Genomic DNA, 13,277 nt, shown 5'->3' on the forward strand with positions numbered 1-13,277 from the left:
TTCCTTCATAGGTTAATTGTACAATATTTCAGAGTCCTATTCTTTTTGTATAGCAAAATAATCATTTGGCTATGTATTAAAAAAAACTCATCTCCAAAATATATAGAGAATTGACCTTAAGGTATAAGAAATCAAGCCATTCTCCAGTTGATAAATGGTCAAAGGATGGGAACAGACAATTTTTAAATGAAGAAATTGAAACTATTTCTAGTCATATGAAAAGGTGTCCCAAATCATTATTGATAAGAGAAATGCAAATTAGGACAACTCTGAGATACCACTACACACCTATCAGATTGGCTAAGATGACAGGAAAAAATAATAATGAATGTTGGAGGGGATGCGGGAAAACTGGGACACTGATGCATTATTGGTGGAGTTGTGAACGAATCCAACCATTCTGGAGAGCATCTGGAATTATGCCCCAAAAGTTATCAAATTATGCATACCCTTTAATCCAGCAGTATTACTACTGGGCTTATATTCTAAAGAGATATTAAAGAAGGGAAAGAGACCCATATGTGCAAAAATGTTTGTGCAGCCCTTCTCATAGTGGCTAGAAAATGGAAATTGAATGGATGCCCACTAATTGGAGAATGGCTGAATAAATTGGGGCATATGAATGTAATGGAATATTATTGTTCTGTAAAAAATGACCAGCAGGATGAATCAGAGAGTCTTGGAGAGACTTACATGAACTGATGCTAAGTGAAATGAGCAGAACCAGGAGATCATTATACACTTCAACAACAATACTACATGATGATCAATTCTGATGGACATGGCTCTCTTCAAAAATGAGAGGATCCAAATCAGTTCCAATTGATCTGTAATGAGCAGAACCAGCTACACCGAGAGATAGATTACTGGGAAATGACTATGGACCACAACATAGCATTTACACTCTTTCTGTTATTGTTTGCTTGCATTTTTGTTTTTTCTTCTCAGGTTATTTGTTTGCCTTCTTTCAAAATCAAATGTTTCTTATGCAGCAAGATAACTGTATAAATATGTATACATATTTCTATTTAACATATACTTTATCATATTTAACATGTATAGGACTACTTGCCCTATAGGGGAGGAAGGTGGAGGGAAGGAGAGGAAAAGTTGGAACAGAAGTTTATGTGCAAAGCTCACTGTTGAAAAATTACCCATGTATATGTTTTGTATATGAAAAGTTATAAAAATATAAAAAATACATATGCATTAAGTTGTGTAATATCTAAATTCTTAAAGGAGAAGTTTAAAAAGTTGTAAGAAGAAATAGATAGCAAAATTATAATAGTGAGTGATCTCCAACTTGCTCTCTCAGAAATAGATAAATCAAATCACAAAATAAACAAGAAAGATGTTAAAGAGATAAATATAATACTAGGAAAAGCTAGATATAATAGATCTTTGGAGAAAATTGAATGGAAACAGAAAGGAGAAAGGAGTATATTTTCTTCTCAGCAATTCATGGAACCTATCCCAAAATTGACCATATATTAGGATATAAAGACCTCAAAATCAAATGCAGAAAGCCAGAAGTAGTAAATGCATTTTTTTTCATATCACAACGCAATATTAAATAAAGGACCAGGAGAAAATAGACCAAAAAGAAATTGGAAAATAAATAATTTCATCCTAAAGAATAAATAGGTGAAATAGCAAATCATAGATACAATCAATAATTTAATCAAAGAGAATGACAATAATGAGACTACATACCAAAATTTGTGGGATGCAGCCAAAGTGGTAATAAGGAGAAATTTCATACCTCTAGATGCTTATTTGCATAAAATAGAGAAAGAAAAGATCAATAAATTGGTCTTGCAACTAAAAAAAAAACTAGAAAAAAATTTTTTAAAGCCTATCAAAGATCAAACTTGAAATTCTAAAAATAAAAGGAGATATCAATAAAATTGAAAGTATAAAAATAATTGAATGGATAAATAAAACTAAGAGTTGGTTTAATGAAAAAAACTAAAAATAGATAAATCTTTAATAAATTTGATTAGAAAAAGGAAAGAGGAAAATCAAATTGTTACTCTCAAAAATGAAAAGGGAGAACTATCCACCAATAAAGAGGAAACTAGAGTAATTATCAGAAGTTACTTTGCCCAAATGTATGCCAATAAATTTGACAATCTTAGCAAAATGGTGGAACACTTACAAAAATATAGACTTCCCAGATTAACAGAAGAGGAAATAAATTGGTTAAACAGTCCCATTTTAGAATAAGAAATAGAAAAAGGTATCAATCAAATCCCTAAGAAAAAATCCTCAGGACCAGATGGATTTTCATGTAAATTCTATGAAACTTTTATAGAATAATTAATTCTAATACTACATAAATTATTTGAAAAAGTAGGGAATTTGGAACTCCTACCAAGTTCCTTTTATGACATAGACATGGTACTGATACCTAAACCAGATAGGACAAAAACAAAGAAAGAAAATTATAGACCAATCTCCCTAATTAATATTGATACAAAAATCTTAAATAAAATATTAGCAAAGAAATTATAGAGAATCATCTCCAGGATAATACATCATGAACAAGTAGGATTTATAACAGGAATGCAAGGCTGATTCAATATTAGGAAAATTATTAGCATAACTGACTATATCAATAACCAAATTAACAAAAACATGATTATGTCAATAGATGCAGAAAAAGCATTTAATAAAATCCTACACCCATTCCTGGTAAAAGTCACTAGAGACTATGGGAATAAATGGACTTTTCCTTAAATTAGTCAGTAGCATCTATTTCAAATCATCAGCAAATATCATATGTAATGGGGATAAATTAGAACCATTTCCAATAAGATCAGGTATGAAACAAGTTTGCCCACTATCACCACTGCTATTCAATATTGTATTAGAAATCCTAGCTTTGGAAATAAGAGAAGAAAAAGAGTATATTAGAGTAGGTAATAAGGAAACCAAATTATTACTCTTTGTAGATATGATAGTATACTTAGAGAACCCCAGAGAATCAACTAAAAAGCTATTAGAAATAACCCACAACTTTACCAAAGTTGCAGGTTACAAAATAATACATCCACATAAATCATCAGCATTCTTATACATCATTAACAAAATATAACAGCAAGAGATACAAAGAGAAAATCCATTTAAAATAACTTAATAATATAAAATATTTGGGAATTTATTTGCCAAGGGAAAGTCAGGAACTATATAAGCAAAATTGTAAAACAGTTTCCACACAAATAAAGTCAGATCTAAGCAATTGGAAAAATATCAAGTGCTCATAGATAGGCTGAGCTAATATAATAAAGATGATAATACTCAATTTTACTGAATTAGAAAAAATAAAACAAAATTCATTTGGAAGGACAAAATATCAAGTATTTCAAAGGAATTAATGAAAATACAAGCAAATAAAGGTGGTCTAGCTGTACCAGATCTAAAACTATATTATAAAGCAATAGTCATCAAAACCATTTGATACTGGTTAGAAATAGATAAGTTGATCAGTGGAATAGGTTAGTTTCACAAAACAATATAGCTAGTGACTATAACAGTCTAGTATTTGACAAAGCCCCAGATTTTGGTGTAAGAATTCACTATTTGACAAAAACTGCTGGGAAAATTGGAAACTAGCATGGCAGAAAGTAGGCATAGACCTATACCTAACATCATATAGTAAAATAAGATCAAAATGGGTTCAAGATCTAGACATAAAGAATGATATTATAAACAAATTAAAAGAACAAAGCATAGTTTACCTCTCATATTTTTGGAGGAGGAAGAAATTTGTGACCAAAGAAGAACTACAGACCATTATTGATCATAAAATAGATAATTTTGATTATATTAAGTTAAAAAGTTTTTGTACAAACAAAACCAATGAAGACAAGATTAAAAGGGAAGCAATAATGAACATTTTTACATGTAACATTTTTACATCCAAAGGATCTGATAAAGGCCTCATTTCTAAAATATAGAGAGAATTGACTCAAATTTATAATAGTTCAAGCCATTCTTCAATTGATAAATGGTCAAAGGATATGAACAGACAATTTTTTGATGAAGACATTGAAACTATTTGTCCCATGAAAAGGTGCTCCAAATCACTATTGATCAGAGAAATGCAAATTAAGTCAATTCTGAGATAGCACTACACACTTGTCAGATTGGTTAAGATGACAAATGTTGAGGGGATGTGGGAAGACTGCAACACTGATAACATTGTTAGTGGAACTGTGAATGGATCCAACCACTCTGGAGAGCAGTTTGGAACTGTTCCCCCAAAGTTATCAAAATGTGCATACCCTTTGATCAAGCAGTGTTTCTGCTGGGCTTATATCCCAAAGACATTTTAAGGGAGGGAAAGGGACCCACATGTGCAAAAACCTTTATGGTACCCGTCTTTGTAGTAGCCAGAAATTGGAAACTGAGTGGATACCCATCAACTGAAGAATGACTGAATAAATTATGGAATATGAATGCTGTAGAATACTATTGTTTCTGTAAGAAACAACCAGCAGAATGATTTCAGAGAGGCTTGGAGAGACCTACATGAACTGATGCTAAGTGAATTGAGCAGAACCAGATCATTATACATAGCAACAACAAGATTATATGACAATCACTTCTGACAAACATAGGTCCCTTCATCATTGAGATGATTCAAAACAGCTCCACTTGTACTGTAATGAAAAAAACCATTTACATCCAGAGAGAGAACCGTGGGATCAGAGCATGGAACACACCATAGCTTTCTCACTCTTTCTCTCTCTTGTTATTTGTTTGCATTTTGTTTTATTTCTCAGTTTTTCTTTTTCTTCCTTTAAATCTGATTTTTCTTGTGCAACAAGATAACTGTATATGTATGTATTCATATATTGGATCTAACATATATTTCAACATATTTAACATGTATTGGACTACCTGCCAGCTAGGGGATGGTGTTGGGAGAAGAAGGGGAAAATTTGGAACAAAAGGTTATGAAAGGGCCAATGCTGAAAAAATTACCCAACCCATATGCTTTGTAAATAAAAAGTTTTAATAATAAAAAAAATCAAAGTAATCTACAGTCATATTAAAATGACTTAAGTGCCTTTTATTAGATAAATACAAAATAAAAAATATCTTTGTTACCTAAGTTCATACCTATTAGAGTGGCTAATATGACAGAAAAGCAAAAGGACCTGTTTTGAAGGGGATTTGGGAAAACTAGGACATTAATGGACTTCAGTTTACACTGAATAATTTTGGAGTACTTTGAGCAGATAATTTTGGATAGCACTTTGGAATTATGTCTAAAGGGCAAAAAAGCTCAACACACCCTTTGACTCAGTAATTCCACTATTGAATCTATACTTCAAAGAGATCAAAGGAAAAGAATCTATTGAACAAAATATTTATACCAGCTCTTTTTTTGTTGTTGGCAAAGAACTGGACATTGAGGGATGCCCATCAGTTAATAATGCTGAACAAATTGTGATACATTATTCTGATGAACCATCTGTGTGCTACATGAAAAGATAAATAGGCAGATTTCAAAAAAAAAAAAAACCTGAAAAGATTTACATGAACTGCTGCAAAGCAAAGTGAACAGAACCAAGAAAACATTGTACATGCGAACAAAAATATTGTATGTCAACTATGAAAAACTTACAATTTGCAGCAATATAATGGCGTAAGACAATTCTGAATAACCTGTGATAAAAAATGATATTCACCTCCAGAGAAAGAATTGATTTAGTCTGGATGCAGTTTGAAAATCAATTTAAAAAAATGTTTTTTCTTGTTTTTTTAATTGCTTATGTTTTTTCATAGCATGTTTAATAATGAAATATGTGTTGCATATATAAATAACTTTTAAATTGCTTGACTTTTCAAATAATGAAGAGAATTTTGAATTCAAAATTTAAAATGGACATCAAAATTGTTTATATATAATTGGTCAAAACATAAAAAAGACATTTAGAAGGGAATTTTCAAAGAAATTACTGATGCAAAGCAGTACAATTGAAATTTAATGATTTTAAACATTTTTCCCTTTTAACTTTCCCACACTAAAAACTTTTTGTCTGAACATAAGTTTTTCATTCTTTTTGATTTTTACTTGTATTTAAGGGAATGTTTAGAATGTTAATGGAATCCCACAGCCTTCAGAATATGTGTCATGTTTTAAAATGTGATGAAATTGATAAATTGATTATTCTATAAAGTTGAACTAGAAAATGGATACATTTTTCACAGATTAGTTGAAGGAGTTCTCATTCTTGTGAAATTGTGGATCCCGAACTTGTTGGTTTTGTAAAATTCTTGCCTCCTTCCTTATTTTTTCTGTTATATGTTAGTTTACTTGTGATATTTAGCCAATTTTCTTGGATAATTAGAAACCTAAAAGATTATATAATTTAAAAACTGCTGTCACAAACTTTGCAGTTGTCTTATCTCTAGATAATTGAATATTCATTCTATACTGGAAACAATATATTAATATTATATACCAGAATTAAGTTATGGATTAATCAGACCTTACTCTTGAAAGACTACAAATATTATGAAGAGATTTTGAAAATAAAATTTCCCAAGTCATCTGTTGTTTGACACAGAATCACTTGATAGGTAGAACAAATAATTGGTACTTAGCAAGCCCAGATTCCAGTTAGTTTTGATTTTCCCTATTGTACTCATTCTATAAGGAAAATGATAGGAAAATGAAGGCAAATTTAGGATTTTCTAAGAGGTATGAATGTATTCACACTATACCCAGACTTTACCCAAGGGATATATCTTGCTTTTCTTTTTTGCAAAATGTTTGTTCATTTATCATCATATAGGCATATATAGCAATTGAGCAAAATAAGTAGATGAGTAAATATTGGGGAATAGAAGAGAAAATATTTGTTATTGGATGACTCTACCACATTATTAAAATGAAGGCTACAGCCAGAATTTTGTTGTATCACTGAGTCCAAATGAATAAAATTATAAAAGATGAAAATTACAATAAATGTGATGCTTTATAAATACTTATTTTACTACATTTTTTTTCTAACCAATCAATTACGTTTAAATGTTCTGATTTAACATGTAGGATTGTAGCAGTTTACAAATAAGTTACCTGAATAGCTATACTTCTGTTTTTTCTGCAGATTGCTGCCAATTCCTGGGGAAAGTCATGGGGAGAGAATGGTTATTTCAGGATTCTTCGTGGAGTGAATGAGTCTGACATTGAAAAGTTGATTATTGCTGCTTGGGGACATTTGACAAGTTCAGATGAATCATAACATATCATTAAATTTGCATGATGCCTTGCATTTTTAAGTAAACTCCTTAAAATCAGGTTTTATAACTTGAGGTTCCCTCTAACATTGGAAGGCATATGTCCTAACCTGTAATTAACTCATATCTGTTTTTTGTTTTAACTCAGCACTATAGTGCTGTTTTCTTTCTTTCACTGAGTTACCAAAAAAACATTACATGGCACAGCAGTAGTTTAAGCTACACAAAATTTTTTTGAAGTGTCTCATCTCTTTTTCCTTCTTTATTGTTAGGATTTTTAATGGCCCACCATCTGTGATAAGACATAATTTCTCAGCATTATTTGCCTCAAATGATGAGAATACCCATTTGTACAAATGGTAATTCATATCTTCAGTGGTGGAAATCTCAAAAGTGGAAAAAAATGGGGAGGTGATCCTACTGATTCTTTTATATATGTGTATTTTCCCCACAATGATAGTTTTCTCAATACAAATGTGGCCCATGTGCCACTGAATACAGTAAAAATCTAATTTCACTTTTGTTTCTCCTAATGTTTCTCTCAATTGCCATTGTCACTCATATTTTTGGGGAGTAGCAAGCAATTTCTTTCCACTCTGTGCCTGACTTACATGACATGATAAACAGTAAAATCCCTATAGAGGAACCAATGATTACTGCAGTTCTATACATAACAAAATATGGTAGGAAATAGATGTCATATATTGTGAAAAAGAGAAGGGTTAAGAAAAGAAAACCTTCTCTTTCCTGATTTGAATGCCTCTAAAACTTATTTGAAGCTTATAAAAATTAGCCATACAGCTGTAATTTGAAAGATTATTTATTTTTTCTCTACCTGAAAACAGCAACATGATGCCATGAGTCAGAAAGAATAAATATTGCCTTTTCACAATCATTTCACAATTCACTACTTGAGTTTCTGAAAAGTAAGTTTAATTGGCACTAATTTGCATCTAATCTTGATTTCAGTTTTCAACAATTATAGAAACAAAAAATAGTGTCGTCATTATGACTGGGCAAGGAGATAATCTCATAATAATTTACTGACATTTAGAAATGGCAAAATAATAAAAATGAAGACCCAAAGCTATTCATTATACAAATGACAATGGTGAATTGTAGTGACTTACTTCACTAGAGTTGCAAGGACAAGTTAAACATTGATGTGTAGCCCATTTCTTTGATATTCAAATGCTTGATTCTTAACATTTTAACATCTTTCAGCTTAATTTTTGTATAGGGCTAAAATTCCTTAATTATGTTAATGAAGACTTATTTTGATCAGGATTTTAAGGATATGAGATATAAGCAAAAGACACATCATAGAGGAAAGAGGATTAGATTGAGATTTAGGAGACTTGAATTGTAGCCCAATTTTTTTCTCTTTGACTTATTTTATTATCTTAACCAATTCATTTTAATTGCTTTAACTTACAGGGCCCCTAGTTTCTTTATCCAGAACAATATAAACTAAACAGTTCTTAAGTTCCCTTCCATCTCTAATATTTGATCATTCTAAGATAACAAATATCAAGAAGTTTACTGCTAGGCCCTGCCTGGTGTTTGGTGAAGTGTATGAAATTTACTTTCACAATAACATGTATCAGACTCTGAACTCTATCAATTTTGTCTGTGTTTCCTTGCAGTAAAAAAAAGAAAAAAAAGAAAAGGATGGCATGAGCAAAACCAAAATCCACTCCCCCAAAATAAACTTTGAGATCCATTCTTTTAAGATAACATTTAACAGCTTTCTAATCAGAAAGAGTTTCTATTCACAGAATTGGAACACATCAGAGATAAAAGAGATCTCAGGAGTCAGCTATATAATTGATACTTGAGTAATAATCTCTTCTACATTACTGTTGACTCATGTTACACTTAAATTCACTTGTATTCCCCTGATCTCTTCATACTGACTGTTCTTTATCCATCCCTCCAGAATCTTTTACTTTTGAAATTGAGTTTTTAATCTGTATAAGAATTTATATTTATCTCTATTAAATTGTATTTTACTAGATTTGATCACTTGTTTACCATATTTATCAAAATATTCTCTAGCATTGTCTCTTGGTTCCAGATGCTTATTCATGAAATTATCCTCTTATCATATAAAATTGATCTGCATCCATTTACCTATATTATTTCTTTTTAATTAAGTATGTCACCAGGATTATAATGTTGGCCTGGGTCTTATTTCAAGTAGCCTTGCTAGAGTTCAGGGAGCAGAGCCAAAATCACAGAATGAAGCTAGGGAATTTGTTGAGCTTTCCCAATTTCCCTCAAAAATCACATGAAATCAAGCTTCTGAAAAGATCTTGAATGGAATGAAACCACACTCCAGTTCAAGACAGATTAGAAGGACTTCAGGAAAGGTCAGTCTCATTGGGGCAAAAAAGGATGTTCAGCCCAGTTCATGTGAAGTCTGGGAAAGCCAGTAAGAGGTTCTTCATCATAAGAGGTAAGCAACTAAGACTCTCAGTCCTAACTCAACAACATAGCAGAGCAGTGGAACAGCTCCCAGTCCCATTGCAGAAGGCAAAATGCCAGCTAGCAAAATCAAGCTGTTTCCTGGAGAGAGAAGCATGCTACCCCATGCTACTATCAAACTTTACAAGGTAACCCTGTGATCAAAGCCAGGGCTGAAAATGGCACAAGAAATTTGGGATATTGCCCCTGTACCCCAAAAGAAAGATTGACTTTAAAAGTCACAAAATAAGAAAAAAAGAAAGAAAACAATAATCAAGTATTTGCTAAACACCCAAATCCCAGCTTCTGGAATAAAAACTCCCTATTTGACAAGTGAGGAAAATTGTAGGAAAACTAGAAAATAATGTCAGAAATTTGGCATAGACCTACATCTCATATCCCATACAAAAATAAGGTCAAAATGGGTACCATGACTTGAGCATAAAGGATGACATCATAAACAAATTAGAAGAGCAAGGGATAATTTACCTATTAGATCTTTGGAGATGGGAGGAATTTATGACCAAAGAAAAACTAGAGAACACTATATAAGGCAAAATGAACAACTTTGATTACATTGAAATTAAAAAGTTTTACACAAATAAACGAACAGAAACTACATTAAAATGGAAATTCAAAGATGAGAAAAAATCTTTATAGCCAGTGTTTGTTTTTTTTTTTTTCCCTGAGGCATTTGGTGTTGTGACTTGCCCAGGGTCACGCAGCTAGGAAATGTTAAGTGTCTGAGGTCAGACTTGAACTCAGGTCCTCCTGACTTCAGGGCTGGTGCTCTATCCATTATGCCACCTAGCTGTCCCCCAATAGCCAGTGTTTTTGATAAAGGTCTTATTTCTAAAATTTATGAAGAACTGTGTCAAATTTATAAGAATACAAGTCATTCCCCAACTGATAAATGGTCAAAAGATATGAACAGACAATTTTCAGATGATGTAAATTAAAGTCATTTATAGTGATATGGAAAAATGCTCTAAATTAATTAGAGAAATGCAAATTAGAACAACTCTGAGGAACCACCTCATACCTCTCAGATTGGTTAAAATGACAAGAATAGATAATGATAAATATTGGAGGGGATGTGAGAAAACTAAGACACTAATGCATTATTGCAGGAGTTGTGAAATAATCCAGTCATTCTGAAGAGCAATTTGGAACAATGCCTAATGGAACAAATGCCTGTGTAAACACTTTGACCCAGTAGAACCATTACTGAAATTGTATCCCAAGGAAGTCAGAGGAAACAGAGAGAAAGGATCCACATGTGCAAAATATTTGTAGCAACTCTTGTTGTGGTAGAAAAGAATTGGAAAATGGTAGATGCCCATCAACTAGGGAGTGGCTAAACAAGATGTGTCATATGAAGGTATGGAATTTTATTGTTCTAAAATTATGAAAAGGTTATTTTAGAAAGGTCTAAAAAGATTTGCACAAAGTGATGCTGAGAGAAATAAGCAGAACTAGGAGCACATTGTACACAATAATAATAAGAATGTGTGGTGATCAACTATAAACAATTTGGTTTGTAATGTTAAGTGAAATGAGCAGAACCAGGAGATCAGTATACATAACAACAACAAGATTATATCATGATCATTCCTGATAGACATGGAATAGTGCAGTCATGAAGAGAGCCATCTACACCTAGAGAGAGGATGAGGGAAATGAATGTGGTTCACAACATAGTATTTTCACGCTTTTTGTTGTTACTTGCTTGCATTTTATTTTGTTTCTTTTTTACTGGTTTGATTTGATTTTTCTTGTGCAGCACAATAATTGTATAAATATTTATGCATACATTAGATTGAGCATATATTTTTATCATGTTTAACATATATTGGGCTACTTGCCATCTAAGAGAGAGCATGTGGGGAGGGAGGGAAAACTGGAACACAAGATTTTTCCAAGGACTAATGTTGAATAATTGTCCATGCATATGTTTTGAAAAATAAAAAGCTTTAGAAAAAAAGAAAGATTTGCTTCTTCTCAGGAGTTCATTAATCCAAGTCAATGGATTGGATGTTGGATGGAAAATTCCATCCATATCTAGAGAGAGACCTATAGAAACTGAATGCAAATCAGCACATAGTATGTTCACTTTTTTCTTCTCTTTATTTTTCTTTTGTTGTTTTTCCGTTTTGTTCTGATTTTTCTTTCCCAACATGATTCAAAAGGAAATACGTAAAGAAAAAAAAAGAATGTATATGACAAATAGGTTGTTTTTTTATATATAACTGGGGAAAATAAAATTAAAAATTAAGTTTTAATAATAACTCTGAACTTACATTTATTACTTTACACGAGTATTTATTATTTTTTACTCATAAAAAGTAAATTAAGTATAAAAATCTGAGGCCATGAGTTTAAATTAGTCCTTTTGTAGATTTTTATCTATTCTCAATTTTTGCAAATAAACTTTTGTTGCAACATTGTAGCTTGGTGGGAATATACATATTTATTTTCTTTCATTACTCACTTCTGTATTTGTAAAACTAAGTTATATTTGCATGACTAAGAAAATATATTTTTCCCAACCTTTTTTAGTTGTATTCTATTTTGGGCCAAAAGCTCTTCTTTCTTACATTTTAAGTCATATTCCAAATTTTCAAGACTTATTATTGCTCATCATCTTTTCAAACAATTATTTATTTCATTATTTATAGGTCTCTATCTCTCAAATAGTATATGAAAGGAACCACACAACTTCCTGAAAAGTAAAAAAAAAAAAAAAAACAAAAACAAAAAAACAACTTGGTGTTAAATGTATTTTATAACCTTTCCAGGTGATATAAGATATAATCTATAATGTATTCATAAGCTGGCAATGTTTCCATAATCATCTTAGCGACAGGTTTTGGCAAGTTCTACCATTCAGATGGATGCTAACTGAGATTTCAAAAATAAATTTATATCTCAGTGATAATAGTATAAAAAGGACATTCGTGAAAAGAGAATGTTCAGCATAAATTTACTGAAGAACTGGAAGTTTTCTTGGATATATTATGAAAGACATTGAATTGGAAAGGGACCTGATAGGTGAAACTAATTCAATAGTCTTATTTTATAGATGATGAAACTGAGCCCCAGAAAGACAAAGAATAAGACTCAAGATTATAAAAATAATAAATATTAAACATATCATTCTGGCCTCAGACACAGCATTTGTTTCTCTGGGCCATATTCTCTAAAACACATTCATCTGGCTTTAAATCTTATTATTTTTTGGAAACTAAGTACAAAATTCAATACTGGGGTGCTTCTTCCGCCCCCCGACTCTCCCCTAGATGTCAAGTAATCCAATATGTTAAACACTTGCAATTCTTCTATAAATTGGTCTTAAATTCAAGAGGCTTCTTGAAAATGTTCATAAAAGATTTCAAAAGGCAAATAAAATAGAAGAAAGAAGTGAAAAATAGAAATGAAAGGTATGCATGAGAGAGTCAAGAGTTTGGAAAAGGAAGGAAAAATATTGTCTGAAGAAAATAACTGCTTAAACAGTAGAATAAACAAAATGGAAAAAGAGGTACAAAAGATAACTAAAG

At 31.4% G+C, this 13,277-nt stretch overlaps 1 protein-coding gene across 2 annotated transcripts in view; it reads left to right on the forward strand.

The window, feature by feature from the left end:
* The window catches only part of TINAG (tubulointerstitial nephritis antigen), a 229,519-nt gene extending 217,808 nt beyond the window's left edge, over positions 1-11,711 (forward strand). For both annotated transcript variants that reach the window (XM_051997176.1, XM_051997177.1), the window contains one exon: positions 7,125-11,711. In XM_051997176.1, the coding sequence (XP_051853136.1) occupies positions 7,125-7,259 (135 nt within the window). In that variant the 3' untranslated portion in view covers positions 7,260-11,711. The remainder of the gene's footprint in view (positions 1-7,124) is intronic.
* The last annotated feature ends 1,566 nt before the right edge of the window (positions 11,712-13,277 follow it).

The sequence above is a fragment of the Antechinus flavipes genome, chromosome 4, assembly GCF_016432865.1.
Source record: "Antechinus flavipes isolate AdamAnt ecotype Samford, QLD, Australia chromosome 4, AdamAnt_v2, whole genome shotgun sequence".
Classification (NCBI taxonomy): domain Eukaryota; kingdom Metazoa; phylum Chordata; class Mammalia; order Dasyuromorphia; family Dasyuridae; genus Antechinus; species Antechinus flavipes.